The sequence below is a fragment of the Sciurus carolinensis genome, chromosome 4 (assembly GCF_902686445.1).
Source record: "Sciurus carolinensis chromosome 4, mSciCar1.2, whole genome shotgun sequence".
Taxonomy (NCBI): domain Eukaryota; kingdom Metazoa; phylum Chordata; class Mammalia; order Rodentia; family Sciuridae; genus Sciurus; species Sciurus carolinensis.
The window spans coordinates 100,480,168-100,506,486 of record NC_062216.1 but is presented as its reverse complement, the minus strand read 5'-3'; the positions used below and the strand labels follow the sequence as shown (position 1 = coordinate 100,506,486).

The 26,319-nt window shown below is 37.4% G+C and overlaps 1 protein-coding gene across 1 annotated transcript in view; it reads left to right on the top strand.

Annotated features, from left to right (window-relative positions):
* Positions 1-18,570: 18,570 nt before the first annotated feature.
* Positions 18,571-26,319, top strand: part of Kif21a (kinesin family member 21A) — a 156,158-nt gene continuing 148,409 nt past the window's right edge. Inside the window, 1 exon segment of the mRNA XM_047549133.1 lies at positions 18,571-19,021. Within this exon segment, the coding sequence (XP_047405089.1) occupies positions 18,978-19,021 (44 nt within the window). The 5' untranslated portion in view covers positions 18,571-18,977.

Genomic DNA, 26,319 nt, shown 5'->3' with positions numbered 1-26,319 from the left:
TCCACAGTGATGAGCAGATAGTCTGGCAAATTCATCTCCAGTTCTTTCTTACTCCCATAAATTCACACTTCTTCATTGTTTCTGGCCTTAGCTCTGTCATGCATGAAAAATGTTTATCTATAAAATTTTATCCAGAGGAGCTGGGTCGTCGTAGCTCAGTGGTAGAGTGCTTGCCTAGCACGTGTGAGATCCTGGGTTTGGTCCTCAGCGCCACATAAAATAAGTAAATAAAATAAAGGCATTGTGTCCATCTACAACTAAAAATATTGTTAAAAAATATTTTATCCAGAATGTTTGAAGAATTGTATCAGGAAGGGGATCACTGAGCCCCTAATACTGGATAGTCAGAGGTAGAAATCTTTTTTTGTTGGATTTCTCAGATTAGAATCAAGCACTTGCCTTTTTCTGCATTAATTCCTGTACACATGAGTCAACTTCTCTCATGTTCTGTCCCCAAGTTCCACTCCTTTCCCATCATACTTGGTCAGCACATTTCTGCTGCCCAGTAAGCATCTGGAGAGGCAGAGGGCTGAAGGAAAGGAAGGCAAGAGAGTGCTGTCTATTGGTACTCCTCCTAGCAGACATCCTTATTCTTAATGAGTATATTGCTTGGTGCTCCTCTCATTTGGTTTGTTATGAGGGAGAAGCATACATAGTAATAATGCTCATGAAAGGAAGTCTCATTTTCTAATGTCTCCAGTCTTCTCATATATAGACTGGAAAGGGAGGTGGCTGCAGAACTAAGTATAGCACATCCCTTTAGACCAAAGGACTACTCACTTTGTTCTCCTACAGTTCTCAACTTTGGGGCCTATATAACATATTATTTGACATACTGTTTAATATATACTATATACACATTTACACATTAACAGGTATATAGTAAATTTCTAGAAGGCTAAATAAAAATATCATTGTAGCTACCTCTGGGAAATGGGAATCATGTGTTTGAGGGGTAAAAGTTACTGTTTTACCTTATATCTTTCTGCCTTGTTAAATTTTTCTTTTTACCATGAGTATATTTCAAATATATTATTTAAGCTGTCTTGAAAAGACATGGATTTTAAAAATTAATGTTTGTAAAGAAATGGGTCAGGTTAATTGAGAACATGTGGCCGGGAAGGAAGCAAAAGAGACTTCATTTTTATGTTTTATTTATAAAATTTCATTTAGCATACATATATTGGCCACTTACTAGGGGTTAAGCACTGGGAAATGTAAATATAAATAAACCCCCCAAAGTTAACTTATAGGAAATATGCAAACACAAATAATTCATGACAATCCACCAAGAAATTTAAGATGGGGGAATTTGTGAACAGGGGGAAATTTCAAATCAGAAAATATGTCTGTTTCTGCAGGGGAAATTCTATTCCACTGGTAAATCTTCTGCATCATATAATTTTCTACAACAAAAGGAAAATCTGGCATAGATTTTCTGTGATAAGTGAAATAAAATTGTGAAGTCCTTCTTCCTATATAGCAGTCTAGTCCCTTCTTATCTGTGGGGGATAGGAGAATGTCTGAAACCTCAGATACTATTGAACCCTATAAGTACTGTGACTTTCCTACATAAATATATTATGATAAAGTTTAATTTATAATTAACTTAAAAGAGATTAAGCATTATAATAATAAATAGTACAAAAGAACAAATAAGTGGTAACAAAAGTTATTTAAAACTCATGAAAGAAATATTTGCTTCTGGAATTTTCCATGTAATATTTCTGTACTGTGGTTTATTGCAGGTAACTGAAACCTCAGAAAGCAAAACCAAGGATAAAGTGGATGACTTTATGTGCCACACACTTGTCATATTTGCGTTGTATTCTATACATGAATAATTTCATCTAATACTCTATATTAATGCTTTTACTTAACCATATGCCATTGCTCTTTGTGATAACATTGCTACTAAATGACATTTACTTTGTTATTTATAAAATAAATTTCCAGTAGCTCAGTGCTTTTTCTAACTTTCACTCCTCACCCCCAAATCTACTCTTTTGCCTTTTTACTGACCTCTGTTAAAAACAGGAATAATGTCATCAACTTTTTCCTGACCTTGGATTCTCACCTGCACATACCTGGATGCTGACCAAGGAGAGGAACATGGAAATTTTTTTAGTTCATTTTCTGTTGCTAATAACCCAATGCCACAGACTGGGTACATTTTGAAGAAAAGAGGTTTATTTCAGTTCATGGCTCTAGCTCAAGGTCGAGGGGCTGCAGCTGGTGATGGCCTTCTTACTGACAGAGGCCTCTAATCCCAGTGTGGTACAGGATATCATGTGGTAAGACAGGGAGCCCGTGTGTGTGTGTGTGTGTGTGTGTGTGTGTGTGTGTATGTGTGTATGCATGCACATTCGTGCACTTTCTTATAAAGCCACTAGGACTCAATCATGGAAGCTCCACACTGTTGACCTTTTCTAAATTTAATCACCTCCCAATCCTCACCTCTAACACCACAGTCAGATAAGTTTCCATACTCAGTACTTCACAATGGTGAATAGACTCCAGCCTGAATTCTAAAGGGGACAAACCAGATTCAAACCATAGCAGAGATCAAGTTAAGTACCACCAAAAGGTAGTCCAAGGTGAGAGAGCTCAACCATTCATCTGGCAAACATGTCTTGAAGGTCACTGTCTTAGTCTGCTGCCATAACAAAATGTCATAGATCAGGTGGCTTTAAAAAAACCAAGTAATTTCTCACAGTTTTGGAGGAAGGTAAGCCAGTATCAGAGTGCCAACCTATTCAATTCCTGGACAGGGTTCTTTTCCTGGTTTGCAGACTGTTGCTTCTCCTGAGTGAGGAAGTGAGCTGGTTTCCCTTCCTCTTCTAATAAGTCACTAATCCCACATGAGGGTGTACCCCTCATGACCTTATCTAACCCCTATGTGGGATTACCTCCACATAGTCCTATCTTCAATTACCATCACACTGGCGGTTAGAACAGCAACATAAGAATTCTGGGGAAATATAAATTGATCTATCACATTCCACTCCTAGCCCTGAAAATTCATGTTTTTCTCCTGTTCAAAATACATTTATTTCAATAGTCCTCCAGCTCTTAACACATTGTAGCATCAACGTCAAAGTACGTGAAGTCCAAAGTCTCATCAACATGTCATCTACATCAGGTAAGTATGAGACTCAAGGTATGATTCATCCTGAAGCAAAATTTGTCTCTAGCTATGAAACTGTGAAACCAGAAGTTATGTGCTTCCAAAATACATGGTGGGACAGAAATAGGATAGAAATTCCCATTCCAAAAATTTAGACAATTCTCAAAGGAAGAAATTAGAAGGAAGAAAAGCTGGTAGGTTCTAAGAATGTCTAAGACTTAGCAAGGCATATTCTATTAGATCTTAAATCTTGAGAGTACCATATTTTAATGCATAATCATCACCACTGCCTCGTTACACACTGTTTTTTTCAGCCCCAAAATCAGTTTATAACCTGTCATCATTATGTGGTATGATTCTGTTTGGCACCCTAATTAGAAGGTAAAGAGAGCAGCAATGTATTCACCAGTGGCATATGGAATGTGCATTTGTCTTGTGCACTGTGAGTCAGGAGCCTAGAACTTTCACATAAGCACACTCTCAGTGTATTTCCAAAGTCTGATTTGCATGTTTTGTTTGGAGCAGTGGAGTGATTACATGATTGGCGCTGAGGATGACAGTAGTTCAGAATCTCAGACATAGAAGTTTAAATTTTTGAAGGCCATATTTTGCAATACTGAAATAAATTTTCCCAAGAGTACTATTTTGACTATAATTCACAAATCAGTAACAATTGAGTTAGCTTTCATAATGGTCACACTCCACATTTTTGCAAAAAAAAAAAAAAAAAATTGGCATGAAATCTGTGACAATTATGTAGTAAAATGAGTAATGCTCTTTTGCTTGATTTTCTTCCCCCTGGACCACTGGGATAGCAGAGTTACCTCCTGGATCTAGGTGGGCATCCTACCCTCACAACTTCAGGCAGAAGTCCATTTGGACTGTTTAAATTGATGCAGTGTCCCTAATTATCTCTGAATTGCTTTGGGGATATTCCCATCCTTGTTCCTGAAGAATAGGGTATGTTTGCAACTATTTAGTTCTATCATCTGCCATTATCTTCTCTCCTTCCTCTTTAGTTTAATTTTGCAGTGCTTCTCCTTGTATGATACTCTAAAGTATTTATTAAGTGATAGTCCATCTATATCCCTGGTGTTTTCTTCAGAACATGCTTTACTATTTTATGGATAGGCTAAAAATTTTCTAAATTTTCAAGTTCTGGTTCCATTTTGCATAACAATGACATCTTCAATTCATTTCTTTCCTTTTGTACTTTAGAAAAATCTATCAGGAGGAACCAAACTGCTCCTTTAAAACTATGCTTATAACTCTCCTCAGCTTAATATCCAGTTGTATTGCTAGCAACTTCTACCTTCCATAAAACACTAGAATGTAGTTCTGCCAAGTTTTTGCCACTTTATAACAAGGATTGCCTCTCCCCCAGTTTCCAATAATCTGCTGCTCTTCATCTGTCAGAGACCTCACCAGAATTGCTCTAACATATTTTTAAATGCACCTCAAACTCTTCTACCCTCTACCCATTACCCAGTTCCAAAGCCACTTCTGCATGTTTGGCTATATTACAGGAATACCCCACTTCTTGGTACAAAAATTTGTCCTAGTCTGCACAGGCTGTTGTAACAAATGCCATCTCCTCTACCATCTGGCTTATGCTAGATGCCACCCTCTGAAGATAGCAGCAGAGACCTTGTGCACATACATGGACTGGGTACTGTCATTCTGGTCTTTGCTTGTACCTCAGACTTGGAGATGAAAAGGGGAAAGTCCCAACCTGTCAAGACATGACACTCATCAGTAACACACACACACAAAAAAAAACAATTTGATGTTTAGATTAAGGGAATTAAAATAATTAGAAAATGTTATTATTGGTACATGATGTTACCAAATGAAAGCATCAAATACAAGTTAATGAGGAGTATACAGAGCTTTAAGAAGCAATTAAAAATAATAATGCATCATCATTCATATGTGAGCACTTTTTTCTGTGTAAACAGTTTTATTTATATTAAATTTATTTATATTTAGATTTTTTTAATTGTTTACATTCATTTAGACTTGTTCTGTGTCTAAAGTCTTAGTCCAGAATATGATAGGTATTTGTTGTGATGAAACTTTCCAACTCTTTTTTGTGTGTTATCCTGAGCTGTTTCACAAATTTTCAACAAGCTGGGTCAAAAGAAAACTCACATGCGCATCTACATACCTTGTATGTGCAACAAACTGTGCTGTCCTTGAACTGGTCCAGCTGTGTTCCATGAAGAAACAGCTAGTGTCTCTGCAACTCACACTTATATTAGTTGATATTTGGACTTAAAGGAGGTTCCATTCGTTCATCTTTTGATTCTGTTGATGTCTATGGAGCATCTACTTTGTGCCATTGCAGTATGACAAGAATTAGGCCCAAAGTAGTGAACCAGACACGTGGGCCTTGCCTTGCCAGAGGTTATACGTAGGTGAGTGCAGCTTACAACCAAACAGGAAACAGTGTTTAGCAGGCATTTATCTGATAACAAATAAGTATTATGAAAACAACCTAGGTGCAAGCAAATTTCAACAGGAAGTTTAAACATGAGGGAAATTTTGAAAAGGACAAGAAATTTCAGATGAAGATGACAGAGAATCTTAGAAACATAAGCATCAAATTTTTCTTTCACTTTAGTCTTGGAAGTATGCTTTTCTGGGGAGTCCATATCAGTTTAACAGAAGTAGTAAAGAACTGACTTGGGGGAAGTTCTGTTTTTGAGAAATGTATGTAGCACAAGATACTATAGGTATTTTGATTTTATACATTCACTAAATAAGATTTTTTAACCACTCAGATAAATATTTCCAAAATCTTCATGACTGACGTAAAAATAATTTCCAGATAATTTGATAACTGCTCTGCTATTCAGACACTGTTGTGGGTGCATTGAAGAGAGGACAGGCAGGAGTCAGGGACTCCTTCAAAAAAGAATACAATAGTTTTTACAATTGTTAGAAATTTGAGTTAATGGTTCCTTTTGATTTATGTCTTATAAATATAAAAATTTCTATCTTTATATTTCAGTATTAAAAAAGCACTTTTGAATTTTTACTACCTCTTAGTGTTCTTTCTAAAATTCTAACATTTTGACAGAATATTTCTCACACATAGTTTTGTATCATTTACAATATTAGCACCAGTGACCTTTAGGCCCTAAAAAAATAATACCAGTATTACCTTTCTCCTTCTTGTTTTTCATGCTGGGGATTGGACCTGGGGTGCTTTTCTACTAGTGAGCCACATCCTCAATCCTTTATTTTTATTTTGAGACAGGATCTCATTAAGTTGCCCAGGCTGGCCTTGAGCTTGCAATCCTCCTGCCGCAGTCTCCTCAGTTGCTGAGCTTACAAGCATATGCCAGTGTGCCTGGCTCTCTCCTTCTAGTCTTTCTTTTTTCTAATGGTTTATAAGCAATGGAAGAAAATAAATATACATGAGTGCATACTGATACAAATAAATGATGTAAGAAATAAACAAATGAGAAGAAAGCATAGTTATTCGTTTAGATGACAGTAAATACAGAAGAAAAGATGGAAATATTTTGATAATTGATAATTGTTATAGACAAGAAATCATTGATAATTGTTATAGGCAAGAGATCATTGACAGATGCTAAAATTAGTGAATGAAAGTATGATGAGAAAAAAAAATTTTCATGCTCTCAACATATCTTCCCATAAGCTATATATCAATAACAAAGACAAAATAATTTGCCACTGGAGAAACCTGGCAGTCACCATGGCAATCTTGTGATCAAAGTTTAGCATCACTGGAGATAAGACATATTGGTATCATGTGTTTGCTGATTGAATGTGCTGAGCAGAGTGCAATATCCTTATTCTTGTGTTTGTGCCGAAAAATGCATAACCTCAATCAAATCTTGAAAAGAGCTCAGACAAACTGAAGCTGAAAGCTATTCCACAAAATAAATGGCTACTAGCACTATTCAAAGTTTCGAGGTCTTGAATGAGGAATAGTCACAGACAGGGAAAGACTAAGAAGAAAGAAAGTTAAATGCAAGTGGGATCGTGGGTTGGGTCCCCTGGAACAAGGATGGTCTGTGAATTAATGCTAATATTCTTTTTTGATACTTGTCATATTTTATGTGTGTTATAGAAGCTGAGTATATGGGAACTCTGTTTATTTTGCAACTTTTTGTCAGCTTAAAATTATTTCTTTATAAAAAGTTAAAGATAAATGTATACAGCTACACCCTTTCTCTCTCTCTCTCTCTCTCTCTCTCTCTCTCTCTGTGTGTGTGTGTGTGCGCGCGCGCGCGTGTGTGTGTGTGTGTGTGTGTGTGTGCATGTTATAAAAATCTCTAGGACTTGAGATTTTACTACCTTTATCGCCATCAGTCATCAACCATCAGCCTGGCATGAATCAAATCATTTCCTGCTTAGATAATAGTAATAGGCATGTAACCATCTCCATTCCATCCTTGGCTCCCCTCAGTTTGAGTCAACCCAGCAATCAGAGTGATCTCATTAAAGCAAAGTTGGCAGTGTCACTACTTAGCTCAATAGATCCAATGACATCCTCTTATTTATCAATTCCCAATTTTCTATCTCCTTAAAATCTAAGCTCTACAAGGCAATTTTTTTCTTTTACCCATTCACTTTTTGCTATATTTTCCTTGCCTCAGTATCTTCAACATTATGGACACTTGAAACATTGTTATTGATTAAACAAATAATTTTATTTGTGGGTGTGTAATCATATGGGTTGAATTTAAGCCATGGAGGAAGTGTAAAAAGAAAAGTAAAAAGAAATGAGAGAGGGCTTTGATTCAAGAACTGGGAATTTCAAAATTTAGAAACTGAGAAGGGAAGACTGGCAAAAATAATCCAAGATATAGTTCTCCACATTATTAGCCTAAAAGTAGAAAGTATCTCAGAAAAAAAAAAAAAAAAAAAAAAAAAAAAGAACACAGTCAACTCTTAATAGTCATTTGGCATTCAAAGACAGTGTTGCCAAATGAAGGACTTTTTCAGGCCGTGCATGAACATTTGATACTGAGTATCAATATTATTGCATTTGGAGTTGAAAATAACATGAAAGGCATCTACAGATTACAAATCTAGTGGTCAGGACAAATTCAAAGTCAATTAATAACTTTAATTATGCCTATACACAATGTGAGTATATGAAAGGGGTCTTTAGTCTAATATAAATATGAAGGAATAAAGAAAGTAGTTTTAAATATTTTGTTATTTAGGCACTAAATACTTACATTGATTTAGTGAGCAATTTTTGTTTTTGTTTTTTTGTTTGTTTTTTGATATTGGGGAGTAAACCCAAGGGCACTTAACCACTGAACCACATCTCCAGCCCTTTTTATTTTTTATTTTGAGATCGGATCTCAAAAAGAAATGAGGCTGACCTGGAACTTGCAATCCTCCTATCTCAGCCTCCAGAGTCACTGGGACTACAGCTGTGCACCCAGCTAATTTATTGATTTTTGCAAGTGGAAATGGAATTTAGATTGAACCCTTTTGTATCTACATTAGAGAGCATCTCAAAGGAGTGAACAGTTCCTTTGCCTTCCTACTGTTAATTGTGTTTCTTGGACACCTGGCCCTTCTTTCTCCATCCTGTTAAAACTATTCTTCATGGGTACAGTTAGCTATGTTCATCTGAGAAATCCATTGATTCTATCCCTGCCTTTGTTTCTTTGGCTCCCTTAGTACCTTGATGCTTCTGTTCTGCTTTTATTTATTTATTTATTTATTTTGTAATATTGATTCAACCCAAGTGGTCCTTCCTTCTACCATACACTTTTATTTCTTTTCTATCAAATGAACTTTCCTCCCACCCAACTTGCCTGCTTCTGCCAGTATCACCACTATTCACTCAATTGCTCAGATTTAGGATTATTTTAAAAAGCCACTCCATAAATTCATCTTCTCTGACTGAGAACCCTCAAAGACCCTTTTGTTCACATTTTCCCCTCCTTCTTCCCAGTGGATGCTTCCATCATTTTTTTTTTTTTGCGGTACTGGGGATCGAACTCAGGGCCTTGTGCTTGCGAGGCAAGCACTCTACCAGCTGAGCTATCTCCCCAGCCCCGCTTCCATCATTTTGATGGTGTCTTTATCGAGCATTTTTCAAGCCCACGACCTAACATTTTTATGATAGGAAGTTTAATACCTGAATCCCTTATCCTTCTCATGTATTGCTAAATCCTATTAATCTTTCCTTGGTACATCTTTGTAAGTCCTACTTCTCCCTTTTCACTGTGGTCCACTAAAAGGCCTTGTTCAGGCCCTTACCACATTTTGACTAAAGTAGAAGGATGCTATGATTCCACTGTCCCAGTTCTCCCAGTCCAACTCACAGACATCTCAAAATGTTTTAAAATTTTGTTTTACCTTACACATTTTCAAATAACTGCCTTTATCTTCTCACTCTTTTACTTGCTAAGTTTAAAGTTTGCTATATTCCACTCTATTAGTCTAAACTCTGCTTTCAAGACTCAATTCATCTTATTACTCCTTAGTATTGAAACACACTTTCTTTCTTTCCTCCTCCACCTCCTCCTTCTCCTCTTTCTCCCTGTCTTCCCCCTTCTCCTCCTTTTCTGTGTGTGCATAAGTGAGTGCGTTTAGGTGCTGCTATGATCTTGTTGCTAATTTACCCTTTATCAACATCTTGTGCCCACGTGTCTATTTTTATCTTTAGAGTTAATGTCAGATTTACAAAGAGGTCCTTTAAATGATTTTGAAAAGTATTTGGGTTAAAAAGGGAGTTTAACAAGAATTTTCCTATCAGAAATGATTTTCTCCTTTGCACCTCTTCAAGTGTTTGGAGGAGCAGTTTAACATCATAGAATAAATACAAGTGTCACTTATTTCTCTTGTCTGGGAGGACTTTATTGGTAGAGTGTTCTGTGGAACCTCTGGTCTTAGATTAGATCAGGGAGTTGAAAGCAATTTCATATGGATTTAGGCAACTCGTCTTACAAAGGTAAAATGTACAATTTTGTTTAAAAAGAACCAAATGTGGGTTATATGTGTAAATGAGAATTGAGGGTTCTAGATGTAAGGCCCTATCATCCATATTATGTGGGCTTATTTTGGGGGGGGGTAAATCTAAGCACTTATTTGTAGAAGTTGTGAAATACTCATACTATCATTCCCAACTTTAAAAAATCAACCTTTTATTTTTAATTGCTATAGGTTTTCTGAAACAAAATAATGATAAAAAAAATTCTGGGTTTTATTAATGTTTTGGTTGCAGAATATCCAGAACCATGAGAACTTGAAAACTATCAATGTGGAGGTAATAACAAAGGAAAATGGTTAGAAAATAGAACACAGAAACTTCATTTATCAGATACAGGAAAATAATGTTATTGATGAATAAATAGGATAAAGTAGTTCTAAAACCAACTAATAATATTAACGTTCAGCAATTCAGCTCTATAATATTCAAAGAAAAAAAAATGAAAGAAAAGAAAAAAAAAATGAAAGAAAGAAAAGAAAATCCCTCAAAGAATGAGGTTCTAATGAATGACTATACCAAACTGACTATCAAGTTTGGTCCTGCACAGTTAGAAAAAAAACATGCTCCTCTTAACCAACTTGGCTCAAGATTTTGGCTCAATACCAGCATGACTTAATAGCTGTAATTTGCATTTGAATGCAATTAACTGGGCCAGTACTTTGGGGTAATCAAGCTGTCTGCAACACACATATGCTGCAAACCTAACAAAAGTCCAAAGCACTGGAGGAGAGTCTTTATTCCTTGAATTTCCCCTAGGCATGGCACTCAGGTCCAGGACCTTAAGTGTACAGTTTAGATTTCAAACTCTGATTTTTAAGTGTGAAGAATGAAATCTAATTTTTAATGTATTTTTTTCATTCTTAATAAAGAAAGGTTTAGCTACTTGTCATTTTTTTCTTAGAATAATCTCACCACTTTTGTAGAAATTTACAACTTTCAAACAATATCTATTCATCTATATACATGGATAAAAGGAAGGAAAATAAAACTCTTCAAACGCTTACCGTCTACTGAGAAATGTCATCAATATTCAAAATAAGCATAAATGAAAATGTGAATATGGTTAGAAGTTTGACTATTTAGTAATATTATGAATCATTAAACATGAGTTTACAAAAAAGTTAACAAACTGCTTTAATATTAGGTAAAGTACCACTATAAGAGTTTATACCTTGTTACTTTTCAGCATATATTCTTTTCTTAAAATATTTTTTTTCATTTATAGGTGGACACAATACCTCTATTTTATTTATTTAATTTTTATGTGGTGCCAAGGATCAAGCCAGTGCCTCACACATGCTAGGCAAGCACTTTACCACTGAGGTGCAACCCCAGACCTTAGCATATATTCTTCATATGTAAACACTTATAGTGTAGGCTGAGGTTTTATAAACCAAAAGTATAAAATGTGAAACTAACATCGAAGAACAAAGAGCCCAGGACAGACAGTAAAAATGCTTGAATTTTAATTTAGCTGTGCTACCAATTTACTGAGTACTCGTGGGGGGGAGCGGGGGTGGGGGGAACTGGTGGCAGTCATCAATTCTCTCAGAAACTGTTCCTTAACTGTAAAATGAATGAAGTCATTGGAATTGTAAGTTGTCTTTCATCTCCAAAATTACAGGAGTATTGCTTACTTTTGTTAGTTATAGGATCTCAGGTGCTCTGATTTCCTTCCTAAGTACTTGAATGACACCTTTAGTAGACCATATGGTCTGGAAACAGTCTTTCTGAGAACTATAATCAGTAAGCAACAGCTTATCTATGATGAAAATTTGTTTTGTGTTGAAATCAAATCATAGCATATTCTTCTTCTGGTAACCACTGATTTACTTATTCAACAAATAAGTACTGTTGCCCTTGCAGGTTTTTGATAACTTCTACCACTTAAGAATTTGCAGTCTAGTTGAGAACTTAGAAAATGATCATCACCTCTACAACAAAGACAATAAGCAAAATGCAATGGACGTTTGGTAAAGAAAAAGTCATATATGTGATCCAGTGGAGGAGTGAAATCACTAAAGGTTGAAGAAAGGTGATCTTTTAAAAAACACTGCTCTGAAATATAGATAAGATTTTAACAGAAGTTGTTGGAAAAGCTTCTCTGTTCCCTCAGACATGTAATTTGGAAATAATAATTGTTCCTACTTTCTAGGGTCATGGAGAAAATTAAGTGAAAAAATACATGTCAGGCATTTAGCATGATGTGCCGACATGATGGAAGAGTCCTAAAAACATTTTCATATTAGTAATGGGAAAAAACGCATGAAACAAAAAGGATCACTAAAGAAAGACTGACATTTCTGATTGTGCCATTAAAGGTAAGCTTCCTGAAGATTTTTTTCCAAAGGATTTCTGAGGAAATGGTTGCCTAGACATGCTTTTTCAAAACCACTTGTTTACATATGTAGTTGTAATCAAAACTTTTCCTTTTAATCTTTCTGCTAGCAGCAAAAAGGAAGAGTCAAATAACTTTTAATGACTGATATGTGGAAACCAGAAAAACATGGAGTAGATGGCCTAGAGGGAGAAAACTGGTGAGGTCTTTGCCTCAGTGCATGTTGTAGCTTCTTTTTGGCTGCTTGTTTAGGGTGTGCTGGAATGAGTCTTTGTACCTTGGACAGGTGCAGCTGCAGCATCTGTACCTGCTTTTAAAAGCACTCTGTTTGCAATCATTATTAATATAATTAGTTAGTAGTTTATTCTGCACTTACTAGGAGTAAGTAAAGCTCTTTCTATCCCCAAAATAACTCCATGAGGTAGGAAATACATTACTTATGTAAAAGCAGTAGAGAATTAAGTCTCAAATCTTGTTCAAAGTCATATAGTTATCCAGTTAATATTTAGTGAAACTTACTATGTACTAGACAGTGTTGAGTGATCTACAGAAACACTGGTGAGTAAAATAGAAATAAGAGATGGGGGGCGGGGAAGAGAAGAATGAAGGAACTTTGGAAGGTGTAGAGGAAAATGGGGTGGAAGAGGGTGGAGGACAGAAAGATGGTAGAATGAAACAGACAGTTTTACCCTATGTATATTTATGATTACATGAATGGTGTGAATCTACATAGTGTACACCCATAGAGATGAAAAGTTGTACCCCTTTTGTGTACAATGAATCAAAATGCAGTCTGTAAAAATAAAAAAGATTTTAATAAAAAATGTTCAACATTTCTAGCTATTACAGAAATGCAAATCAAAACTACATTGAGATTTCATTTCATTACAGTCAGAATGGCAATTATCAAGAATACATGGAAAAATAAAGGTTGGTGAGGATGTGGGGAAAAATATACACTCATACATTGATGGTGGACTGCAAATTGGTGCAACAACTCTGAAAAGCAGTATGGAGATTCCTCAAAGAACTAGAAATGAAACCGCCATATGACCCAGCTATTCTACTCCAAAAGATTTAAAATCAGCATGCTACAGTGGTGCAGTCACATCAATGTTTATAGCAACATAATTTACAATAGCCAAGCTATGAAACCAACCTAGACACTAAGTAGATGAATGGATTAAGAAACCGTGGTATATATACACAAGGGAGTATTAGTCAAAAATGAATGACATGTGGCACTTGCTGGTAAATGAATGATTCTAGAGACTATCATGTTAAATGAGAAACCAGTCCCAAAAAGTCAAACATCGAATGTTTTCTCTGATATGCAGCAGCTAATTGAAAATAAGGGGGGAGGAGTAAAAAATTTAAAAATAAATAAAAGAGAAAGAAAAAAGGGGAGAGGGAATTTAATCAAAATGGAGGAAAGATCAGTAGAGCAGTCTAGGGGATTGAGAAGGAGAAAGAAGGGACAGGAAAAGGAAAGAATGGTAAAATGACTGTGACTGAACTTCCCTGTGTGCATGCATGGATGTGGCACTGTGGGGCCCAGCATTGGGTGTATCCACAGGATACTAATTAGAAAAAATAAAAGAAAGAAAGAAAAAAAAAAAAGCAAATGGATTGAAGAGAGATCAGTGGAATGGAGGTGGGGTGGCAAAGGAAAAGGCGTTCTGGGGACTGAATTGGAGTGGGTTGTATTCCATGCTTTTGTGATAATGTCAGGGTGTATTCTCATGTAGTATAGAACTAAAAAGAATTAATTTAAACAACTAGAAATAATCCTTACTATCTTTGAGCTTATGTTCAGATGGAGGGAAAAAGACAATAAACAATAACGACAACAACTAAACCAAGAAAATATTAGATATTGATAAGCGCTAAGAAGAAATAGTGATGCTGGGGAAACAGCACCAGCTCCATGGGCAAATGATCATTATGGTCACAGTCTAATGCTTACAGGGGTCTTGTTCTTGATTTAATGCTGTTGTCACTGTCTTGTGATTCTTCACTTTGTCTTTGGACTTGGGTTTTAAGTGACAAGATACTGGAACATATAAGCAAGCAGAGGACATGTGTGTAATATGTGTGTCCTCCATTTCTGGTGCCCCATTCTTATTGTTTTAGCTGACTCTTTCCTCACTGTGACCAAAATACCAACAAGAACAACTTAAGAGGAGGAAAAACTTATTTGGGGTTCACAGTCTCAGAGATGTCAGGCAACTCCATTGCTCTGGGGCCAAAGTGAGGCAGTACATCATGAGGAAAGGGCCCAGGGCTCAGCCAAGGAAAGCTGCTTAGTTCATGGTAGGGTCAGGAAGAGAGAGAGGGAGAGAGAAATAGAGAGAGAGAGAGAGAGACAGAGAGAGAGAGAGAGAGAGAGAGAGAGAGAGAGAGAGAGAGAGAGAGACAGAGAGAGAGAGAGACACCAGGGTGGGGGTGTGCAGGAAAAACACTTCCAGAACACGCCCCCAGTGACCCACATCCTCCAACCATACCCCCACCTATCTACAGTTACCTCCCAGTCAGTCTATTCAAATTAGGATGAACAGATTAGGTTATAGCTCTCACAATCCAATTACTTTACCTCTGAATGTTCCTGCATTAACACAGGAGCTTTTGATGAACACTTCACATCTAAACCATAACATTTATGTAGTATTCATGACCTGCTCATAACCACAGAACTATGGTTGACCCCATGCACACAGAGTTCAGTGAGATTCAAAGCAAGTAAGAGGATGAAGTAAGTGTATGACTGAGGAAGCAGGATGCTGGTATCTTAAGAGGCTGTTCTTCTCTCAAAAGAGAAGTTGCTTCCCATGCAAAAAATAAGGCAATGGTATTCAAAAAGCATGGCAACCACTATTTCCTGCGGTAGTCAGAAAACCACTGATTCTGAAAGTGATGAACAAAAAGGAAAGGGAACGATAGTTTCTTTTCATTTCAGTCCTTCATTTCTTATCTATAAGACGAATGTTAGAAGAATGAGCATGTATCAAAAAGTGAAAGGGCTGTGGGTACTGCTTAGGGGTAGAATACTTGAGAGAACCTCTGTTGATTCCCAGTGACAGACAGACACAGAAACACACACACATGCATACACACACAGTGAATAAAAAGTTGAGTTACTTTTGTGCAATGTTTCTACTGTGCACTTAAGAAAGAAATACATGTGCATATTTGAATTTGAAAATAGAAATTACATAATTCTTATGATTTAGCAAAGGTATGCTATATTCATATTTTAAACTATCATTGTACAATATAAAAATGAATGGTAAAATTCATGGAAATAGTCTAAAATTTTCATTTTCTTTATGGAGAATGATGTTAAATAGCACAACATCATAACAATTTAAGAGAGAGCCTAGAAGGAAGGAAAGCAGTTTTATATTTTTATACATTTAATAGTATTTTTATTCTGTTTTTCTAATAAGACACTTGCATTACCATTTTCAACTAGGTGGTGCAATTTGTGTAGCGGGCCCTTGTTGGGATGCTTCTTTCAACTGAGTGACTAGGAGAGGCCTCCCTGAGGATATAACATTTCATTTGATACCAAAAAGTCCAAAATGAGTGAATCATGAGAAGATCAGAGAAAAGAACATTCCAGGTAAAGAGTAGTAAAAAGATCCAAGGATAGAAATTTGTGTACTCAAGAAGTACAAGACCAGTATCACCAAAAAGTAGTGGGTAAGGATTAGAGTATGAAGAAATGAGGTCAGAGTTGGAAGTGGTCAGAGCAAAGGGCCTTAAAGTTTAGAGGAATTTATTCTGCTTGTGTTAGGTAGCCATTGAAAAGTTTAAGGCAAGGAAATGACACAAATGACTTACATCATCCTTCAATGTGGAGGCAAGAGTGGACTCAAGGAAGACCATGCTGGGCGATTTATGCTTGAATTGCTTACCTTCCAGCTTGAATTCATCTTCCTTCTATCATAACTTCCATTGTCACCCTTCTAGATTTCTGAGTCTCAGAATTTGACATTAGATTCCTGTAGGCACTGACATTGTCTTATTCTTCTCCGTATCACTCGTGTCTAGCATTGTTTGCAAATAGCAGTCACTTATTAAATATTTGACTGATGACTAAAATAAAATTTAAATCAGTCTGTAGTCAAAAAGCTCTGTCCTTGTAATTTTCTTCAAATTAAGATAATTAATTAATTAGATGAACCATAAAGAAAGGTGTTACAGTAGTTGTAAAGGAATCTGGAATAAATACAATATGGGTTGTTAATTTTACAACTTTTGACATTTGGGAGAAAAATCACTGACTCAGAATTTTTACACTGCCTCTTGTTGAAACCATGTGCAAGAAGAACTCAAAGCCACAGCTATTATTGGTACTAATGTTTTGGCCAAAATTTCCCGTCTGGTGACTTGGGACTGAAATGGGCATGAGATATACTTTGACTGGTTTACATGATATTTAAATATTGTGCTGAATTAGTTGTGGATGGCTAAAACTGAGACGTTTTCACATAAAGATTTGATTTTTCTTTCTCACTTGAGAGGCAACACAGTAAGCAAACAAAAAATGTGGAGCACAGGGTTTACTTTCCAGCAGGGCAATGCTCAGCCACAACTGAGAATGACCACTGCCTTTGGAAGGCGATTCTGTTTATCAGCCTTCATCTTGCCTGCCTCCCTCACTCCTTTATCTGCACAGTTCCTGCAGACATCTGGTTTTTCAGAAGTAGATAGGTAATAGTGCCATTTTAATGAGAACTTACAAAAAATCAAATTATACACATTTCTTTTACTTTTCTTGCTAAATATTCTCTGCTCTTGTTGCCTTCCTTACATCAATCCAAGAGGCAAGGTGGCCTGTCCAGATCCACCCTGACATGGACTTGCCAGGGCACGATGAAATGAGGCTCTTATGTGTTGATGGATAAATATTGAGGCTAGGGAAGGCTCTCTAGAGGGTAGCCAAAGGAGAACTTTGTCACCAAGTTGGTCTATAAAAGGATATTCACCATCACTGCTCTCTTTACTTCCCATTTATTTGTCTGTTATAATTTAGGGATAGCAAGATTAAGGGACAGAATAAACTTAAAACTATCCATAATTATATAACCCATGGGCCTTCCCATGGGTTTGGATCATTAACACTTCTTTTTTGTCCCAAAGTGTGTTGCCTCCTCTGACCCATGCTGCTGTAACTGGTGAGTAGGATGATTAGGTATATGATTTTAGATTATATGTACTTGGGCAGTGACTTTATTTGGATAGTGCCATTTAATCTATTATGCCGTTTTGTGTGAACCCACATGCTTGTTTATAGAAATGTATGGGGCAGTCTACAAAAGATATTCTGTGGCAAAGCTAATAAAGGCTGTTTCCACAGAGCTATCTAAAGGCATGTGGAAGCACAATAGTGGCAAGGAGAAACCACAATTGAACAATGTTGATAGAATCCTGGGATTGGGAGGTGCTTTTTGAGGTCCGGCAGGGAAAGAAAATCAGTTTGGAAGGACTTACTACACAGCTCGTTTTGATGGATATTCAGTTCTGGGAACACTTGGTAGTACCAGGGTGTAGTTCATTTACCAGTGTACAAATGATTGAACAGAAACGCATTCAGGAGTCTGAGAGTAAATCATTTCCATATTCCACACGAGCTGGTAAATGGGCGATGGGTTGCAGAACAGCCCAGCTGTCCAGAGACAGCGGACAGACCAGGGAGCCAGTTTAGCATGAATGACTGAATCCAGGGAGGGAGGGCGTTCAGCGTGGGGGCTAGGAAAGGGGGTCAAAGTCCAAGATGAAAAGAAGACAATAAGGCTACGGGTGGAAACAAAGCAGACCCAGAGCAGCAGCTGGCTGGTTGCTGGCGCGCGGGTGAACACAGCTTTGGTTTTAGAAAAGACACAGGCACCAGGACGTGTACTGGCTGCTTCACAGAAGAGCCTGGAAGGGCGCACCGGCCGGTCGCCCGCGGGCGTGGGCATTGGGGCGGGTACCCTCCCCCGCGCGCCTCCCTGCCCAGCAGCGCCAGGCAGTGCCCAGCGGAGGGCAGGGCGGGGCGCAGGCTGGGGGAGGGCGAGGTGGGGCCCGGCTCTGCGGCCGCCGCTGACGCAGTGCGGGGCGCGGAGCCCTGAGCGCCCGGGCGGGCGTGGAGTCCCCTAGCTGGCCGCTGGGAGGCCGCGTCCCCGTCGGAGGGGGCAGGGCGCATTACTCGGTCGCCAGGAGGCCGCCGGCGGCCTGCTCGCTCCCGGGCCGCCGCACTCGCCATTCAAGAGCGCCTCGTCCCCGCCCCAGAACCTGGGGGATATGCGGGGGAGAAGGGGCGGGCTCCCGTGAGCCGTGAATCACCTCCTCCTCCTGCTGCCTCAGCGCCGCCGCCACCTTTCCATTCAGTCGCCCAACATGGCTGGAGCGCGGCGGAGGTGAGCCGGCCGCCCCCTACCGCCCCAGCCTCCTGCGCCCGAGCCCCGCGATTACCGCGGCGCCTCAGCTCTGGGTGCACAGGCCCAGGGGCCCCGCCGCCGCCAGCCGCCAGCATGTGGGGCGCCCCGGACGAGAGCTCCGTGCGAGTGGCTGTCAGGTGAGGACGAGCAGCGGGCTGCGGGCGGTGGGTTGTCCGCGGGCTGAGGGAGCGGGGAGGACCTGCTGTGGCCCGGACACCGGCTGCTGGTGTGCGACCTGAGTGGCATCTAGACCGCGGCGGCCGCTGTGGAAACTGAGGCAGCGGGTCCCCGCCGGCCTGGTGCGTGTGGCCCGGGAGGCGCCGCGGTCCTCATGACGTGGGCGTTTGCAGGTGGTCGGCGGCTGTGTGGCGCCGGTCCCCAGGGGCGTCCTGACTCCTCGGGAAAAAGCGGTCGCCGCCCACCCCCGCCGGGTCCGGCACCCGAGGAACAATCGCCTCAGGTTTGGCCTCCTTGGGCGATTGCCTGCTTGGCTTTGCCTGGAGGAGCTGCCTCTCTGCTGAACTGTGGTGTTCTTTTTATTATTTACTGAGTGTCTGTCATACGTGTACTTGCAACTCCGGCCTTCTGAAGCAGGAGACAAAGCATCAGACTGACAGGGCTTGAGATCGCGGAGCCCGCGGTGAGCCCACTCAGGTTCTCGAAGTTGGTGCAAATGGAACATCTTAGTAAGCATCCCAGGAAACTAGATGCACTCAAATATGTGGGCATGAGACAGACCTGGTCTCTTAGGTGTTGGAATGGGAGTTGTATTTAAGGTAAAACTCACCCGTGATACATCCATAGAAGGAAGAAAAAACTCTTCAGCAAGAGCATGGGTTAAATGGGTGACTGGGTGAAACATCCTGAAGGTAAGCATAACAGATACAATATAACAGTAACATTTTACATGCATGGGTGTGAGCTTTGAAACACTAGATACATCAAAATTGTATTTTGGTCAATGACAGATACACTAATATTCAAAGTAATTTAGACTGTTTTGATACATATCAAGGAAAGCTCTGACAGTTGCTCTTGGAAAATTGCAACATCATCACAGTGTTTAAAAAATTAATGAAGCATTCATCATAGAGCAAGTGCATGGCTTTCACCGCTCTGGTATCCCATTGTTAATTCATTTCTCTTTATTTGTACTTTCAGCATTATAAAAATAATCAGTCCCTCAGGAAATTCAGAATTACCAAAAATCTTCCACTCCTGTACCTTTCTGGAAAATCATTTAAAAAATTTCATTATGTAAACATTTATATAGTTGTCATTTTAGTGACAAATTTTGATTAGACATAGGAATGGCAGTTTTATATACTTTGTATCTTTAATCAACTTGAATAATAGCATGGATTTGAAAGATTTAAAAAATACCCTTATTTTACCTAGGAGGAAATTACCACCCATGGAGGTGACAGTTTTATGACTATTTAGAATCACCTGTTATAAAGCTTTGAAGTTTTAAATCAGCCTTTTGGTTATTCCAGGGCTACTTATCCATTATTAGCTTGTTTCTCCTAACTACCTTTTCTTTTGGTCTTATAATACATATTAATGACTATAGGCAGGCTGGAAGAGGGGATGGGAAAGGTGGGAAAGGAGAAAGAAAAAAGACAAGAAGACCAGTAAAAGGCAGTTCTGTTAAAAGATCTGATCATGGAATATTAATGAAAAGTTATTTTTGAGAAAAAACATTTTTAGAGACTTGAGCTTTTTGTGTGTATATTCTGATGTTCTTTCTAGTGAAGGTGAGCAGAGTCATGACAACCCTAAAGTGATGTTGACTAATAAATACTCACATTTGGTGTTCATATGTTAGCGCTTTGTAGGCAAATGAGGGTGGGTCTGATTTTGGGGGAAAGATTTTATAAAGGCTTTAACAGAACTTAGTAAGCCACATTGTGAAGATTCACTTTGGCAAAATTGGGGATTTTTTTTTTTTCATTAAATACGTTGTTCTGTGGTCTGAACAGAGCTATTCTCTAAACTTACTTTATGTAGGATAAAAATAGTTTATGCTTACATAGCATTTTAATATTTATAAAGTGCTTGGACATATATTATTCACTTAAAACTAATATTTATCAAACATATATCCCATCTCTTTTATCCTGATTTCTAAGCTAAAAATAGTAATAATAATTGCACATATATCACATACTAGAGTCAGGATGTATGTTATGATGTTTTATGTTATAGTTGGGTATGGTGGCTCATGCCTGTAATCCCAGCTATTCAGGAGACTGAAGCAAGAGGATCACAACTAGAATGTCAGCCTTGGGAACTTAGCTTGATTTGTCTCAAAATAAAAAACTAAAAAGGACTGGGAATGATGTAGCTCAGTGGAAGAGCATACCTGGGTTAAATTTCCAGTACTGCAAACAAACAAACAAAAAGTTATTGAGATGTTTTATATCATGTAAAAATCTTATTTATTCATCACAATACTATATGACTTAGGTCCTGTTGTTTGTATGGCCATTTTGCTTATGGGGCAGAGAAAGAGAGGGAAACTGCCCAAAGTTATACTGGTGGCAAATGGAAGAAATAAAGGTCCAACCCAGATGGCTTGACTCGATAACCCAAGTTCTTAATCATTAACCCTGTATAGGTGAGAAGCAAGAACATGCTTTGCAGAGTTTTACTTAGCTAAAGGTCAGGTGCTTTTTTCTAGAACTGTATTAGTTCAATTACAAATGAGCAGTTTTGACAGGTTACTCATAACTTGACATTGCTAGAAAAGATAGTGCTCAGAAGAGAAGACCTGAACTTAAATCAACTGAAATATTCCCTCAGAATCTTTCTAACACCTTCCCATCCTTCCCTCCAGTTTGTGGCAAGCTTCATCAGCAGGATATATAAATCAACACAAAATGTTCTAGCTATACACATAACCAACAGAGGTATTTGGCTTTGCCTTCAGTGAATAATGTAACAGGTAAAGAGAGTTGACTGTGTAAATGCATAGAATGTCGCGAAGCCTTGAGTTTTATTAGGTGTAGAGACTTATTAGTATGTTAAAGCTGATAACTCTATTATAGGTTTTTCAATATAAGTGCTTGGACCATATAAAACTTTAGGAAAAAGACGTTAAGCAGAACATTTTTCATCTAGGGAGAACATTTTTTCTCCCATTGCAGTACCAGTGATTGAACCCAAGGATACTCTTCCACTGAGCTACATCCCCAGTTCTTTTTATTTTTTACTTTGAGACAGGATCTTACTAAGTTGCCTGGGCTGGACTTGAAATTGGAATTTTTCTGCCTCAACCTCTTAAATCACTGGGATTATATGCCTGCACCACTGCACGTAATCAGGGAGAACATTTTATATTCAATTTCTGAAAATAACTTTTGCAGAGTATATTTGAGGTTTTCTTCATGATATCATTCATTGCAGTAGGTATGGATTCAGAAGACAGTCCTGCTGTCCAACATCATGTGGCTGTTGAGCTCCGGAATTATGATTAAGGAACTAAAATTTGAATTTAATTTAGTTTAAAATTGAAAACTAGTCTTTAATTCAGTTAATGGAAACTTTTAAGTATGCTTGGAACAACCTTTCCTTTTTTTAAAAATATTTTTTAAATTGTTGCTGGATCTTTCTTTTTATTTAGTATTTATATGTAGTGCTGAGACTCAAACCCAGTGCCTCAAACATGCTAGACAAGTGCTCTGCCACTGAGCTACCACCCCAGCCCCTGGTTTTACTCTTTCAACTGTAAAGTTTATGAAACCTAAATACTGATAACATATTTTTCATGAAAATTTTGTGTCTTATTTGACATGCGCTGTTAGTATAATACATACACTGAATTTCAAAGGCAGTCTGACAAAAATGTAATTATCTTGACATTCTTTATATTGATTACATGTTGAAATGATAATATTTCAACTACACTGAGTTAAATAAAATATTGAAAATAATTACATCTATTTCTTTGTTCCTCTAAAAATGTAGCTATTAGAAACTTTAAAAGTATATATGTGGCTTATATAATATATCTAATGATGACAGCTTCTTTAGAATTTAAAAAATGTGAGGAAGAAGGGAACATAAAACTTTGCATAGATAAAGAAAGGACCACAAACTAATTATCATAGACTTACGTCCTTAGACCAAGATAATACAATATTGGGTGTCTATTTTTGGAGTGGTCACATTATATATACACATACACATTATATATATATGTGTGTGTGTGTTTATATATATACTTATATATATATACACATTTATATATATATAATAGATTTAACAGCAATAATTTTTCCTTAAGGTGAACAGGAATACAAAGGTATTAATTGTAAACTCAATACGGTGGATAATTTCCTAATAAATAAGCTGAACAGATGGCTTAGATAGATGTCATCTACAACAGTGAACAATGAAGTATAGTGTATATTCTCTTCTTATTATCTAAGCATACTGACTTGGATTATTCTGTTAACTCAAAGTGACAAAATCAATTAAACGTTTTGAATTCATATCTAAGACATGTGCCTTTTCCCCTTTCTCTGAAGACTGACACAACAAATTTTTAAATTTTTTCAAGAACTTTAGCTTGCAAAACGTGTTAAGAGCTGGCTAAATATGATGACACAGAAAGGACCATTGTGTTTGCATGTTATTATACGGGGTAACGAAAATTTCTTTGCTTGACTTTGGCAGAACTAGGTATCCTTGATGGTGAGTTTAATGTGTAATATAGTTCAATTTATGTTTCAGTTTGCTGTATTTTTACCTTACTGAAGCATTTTTAAGAAATGGCATTGCTCAATAGCCTTAAGGTCTGGTTCAACCAATAGAAGCTGTTTTAGGTCTGTCGTTGGCACTCATTTGCAATGTGACCTCCCTGTGCTTTCCTCCCCCAATGCTGAGGTGGCATCTTAAAGCTAAGAAGGGTTATCAGATCTTTGCACATGCCATGTATTAAGTGCAATTTTAATTGTTGTTAGTCTAACTGTTGGTACTGATGATGCCTCACCATTGACAGGAGGGAATTTTTTTAACACTTCCAACTTGACTTTTCCTATATTGACTTTAGCTACTTTCATTATTGAGAAAGAAACATTTAGTTGGTTATGATCATTCTGCTTATGATAATGAATGATTTTTTATTTAACTTATATTAAAATTCTATAAGGTAGCCTGGACATATATTATCTTTATTTTACAGAGGAAAAGGTGAGTCTCACACTTGGTGGGAGGCTGGGCTGTATGTAGTTCAGAGGCAGAGCACTTGCCTAGCATGTGTGAGGCACTGGGTTTAATCCTTAGGGCCACGTAAAAATGGAACAATTAAAGGCATTCTGTCCATCTACAACTACAAAAAGAAAAAAAATTAAAAAGACACTGGATGATCTCCTCAGGGCTTCTGGTCCACTAAGTATCAGAGTTGGAACTCAAACTCAGGTTTCTGATATCTATTTCTATGCTCTTCAGTGTATTTCCAAATGTTTTAAAAATATTTACTAAAGAATCTTTCAAGCTGAAACATTAACTATACATGTGAAGAAAGTTATTTGCAATAATTTTATGTTTAGAAAATATAGATGAGCAAGGCCTCTGGGTAACATTTACTTCATGGAAATAAATGGTTATTTGGTTTTTGGTCATTTGTTTATTCCTTGATGCAACAAATATTTATGAAGTACATACTGTAAACTAAACCCTTTACTGCCACCACACTCAAGACACACATGATCCTTGCTCCCATGGAGCTTATACCTAGCAGTACAAGACTGTTTAAGTGCACAAAATGTGTTAGAACAAACAAAACAGAACCAACAGCACAGACTAGAAATGAAAGATAGTAATTTGGGTTTCTTTGTTTGTTTGTTTTTTCTTTTTGGTACTAGGAATTGAACCCAGGGGCTCTTTACCACTGAGCTTCTTCCTCAGCTTTTGTTTTTTTTTTTTTGATTTTGAGACAAAATTACTAAGTTACTTAGGGTCTCACCAAGTTACTTAGGGCCTTGCAAACTTGCTGAGACTGACCTCCAGCTTATGATCCTCCTGCTTCAGCCTCTCAAGTCACTGGGTTACAGGTGTTTCCAACTGTTCCTGGTTCTCTTATTTTTTTTTGCAATAGCACTTTGTTTTGTTTTGTTTTTGTTTTTTGATAACTGGGATTGAACCCAGTGTTGCTTAATCACTGAGCCACATTCCCAACCCTTTTTTATTTAATGTTTTTTTTTTTTCTTTTTTCTTTCCAGATAGGCTCTTGCTAAGTTGCTTAGGGCCTCACTAAGTTGCTGAGGCTGACTTTGAACTTGCAATCCTCCTGCCTCAGCCTCCCCAGTTTCTGGTATTATAGGCACAGGCCACCATGCCCAGCTAGCATCATTTTTTGTTGTTGTTCAAACATTTTTTTATAAACAATGATTTTAAAAATTGTGTCCTGCTTCCAAATATATTTCATACAAAAATTGTACTCCACAGCCTATACATTAAGAGGACATTATTTATATTATGTCCTACTTGACACAACATACATGTTTTTACCTCTATGCCTTTGTTTTGGGCTCTCATCATAACAGAAATGAAAGAAAGGAAACAAAAGACCTAGAAGATGATGTAAATTGTATAATGATTTATTTATAAAATATGAGGTGATTCTTTTTCTTCAAATATGGTTTGATAAGTTTAAAAAGTGAGGTGAACCTGTTTATTATTTGGAGCTGCATGGAACTGCAAGGTATCATGTTTAATTATTACTGCCCCTTAAGCTCTTGCCATCTTACCCTCTAATTGGTTAATATTTTGATGCATAATTATGGGGTAGTGAATGATGCACTAGAAATTCCAGTTTAGTGAACTCATGAAAGCAGAAATTATCTTAGTAGTTAATATTCTAATCTTACAATTCTTGTCAATTTTTTTTTCAAAGAAATTGACTTGGATTATTTAGAATTATGGATGTTTTCCCCCCAAAATGTGTAACATACAACTCACCTGTAAAAATCTCACTTAGAAATGATTATTTTCTATCAAAATTAGACATGACCTGATATTTTAAGTTTCAGGAAGGAAAAGACATCAATGAAGATGCACACCAGATAACAGACAGTATTTGTATACTGTGTATCATTGGAATAATTTTTATGCATAAAAAATTTATTTGTTATTCTATTCAATGTTTCCCTCTGAAAAGAGGATCTATGAATTCTGCCTTTCATCTTGGTTTCCCAGTGGATTAACTATTTAATCTTCTCAGAGTATTAAAATAGTTTTCTCATAGCTGAGGCTTTGTTTAAAGCAAATGACAACCAAGCCAAAGGGGCAGTTTTTATGATTATGATTTCTATGATTATTATGAGATCTTTCTGGATATTTAAGAATTATATTTGAGATCCCTTTGTCCTCAAATGTGTTTTATATAGTTAACATAATTTTTAGTACCCTTATAATTATTGAAAAAATA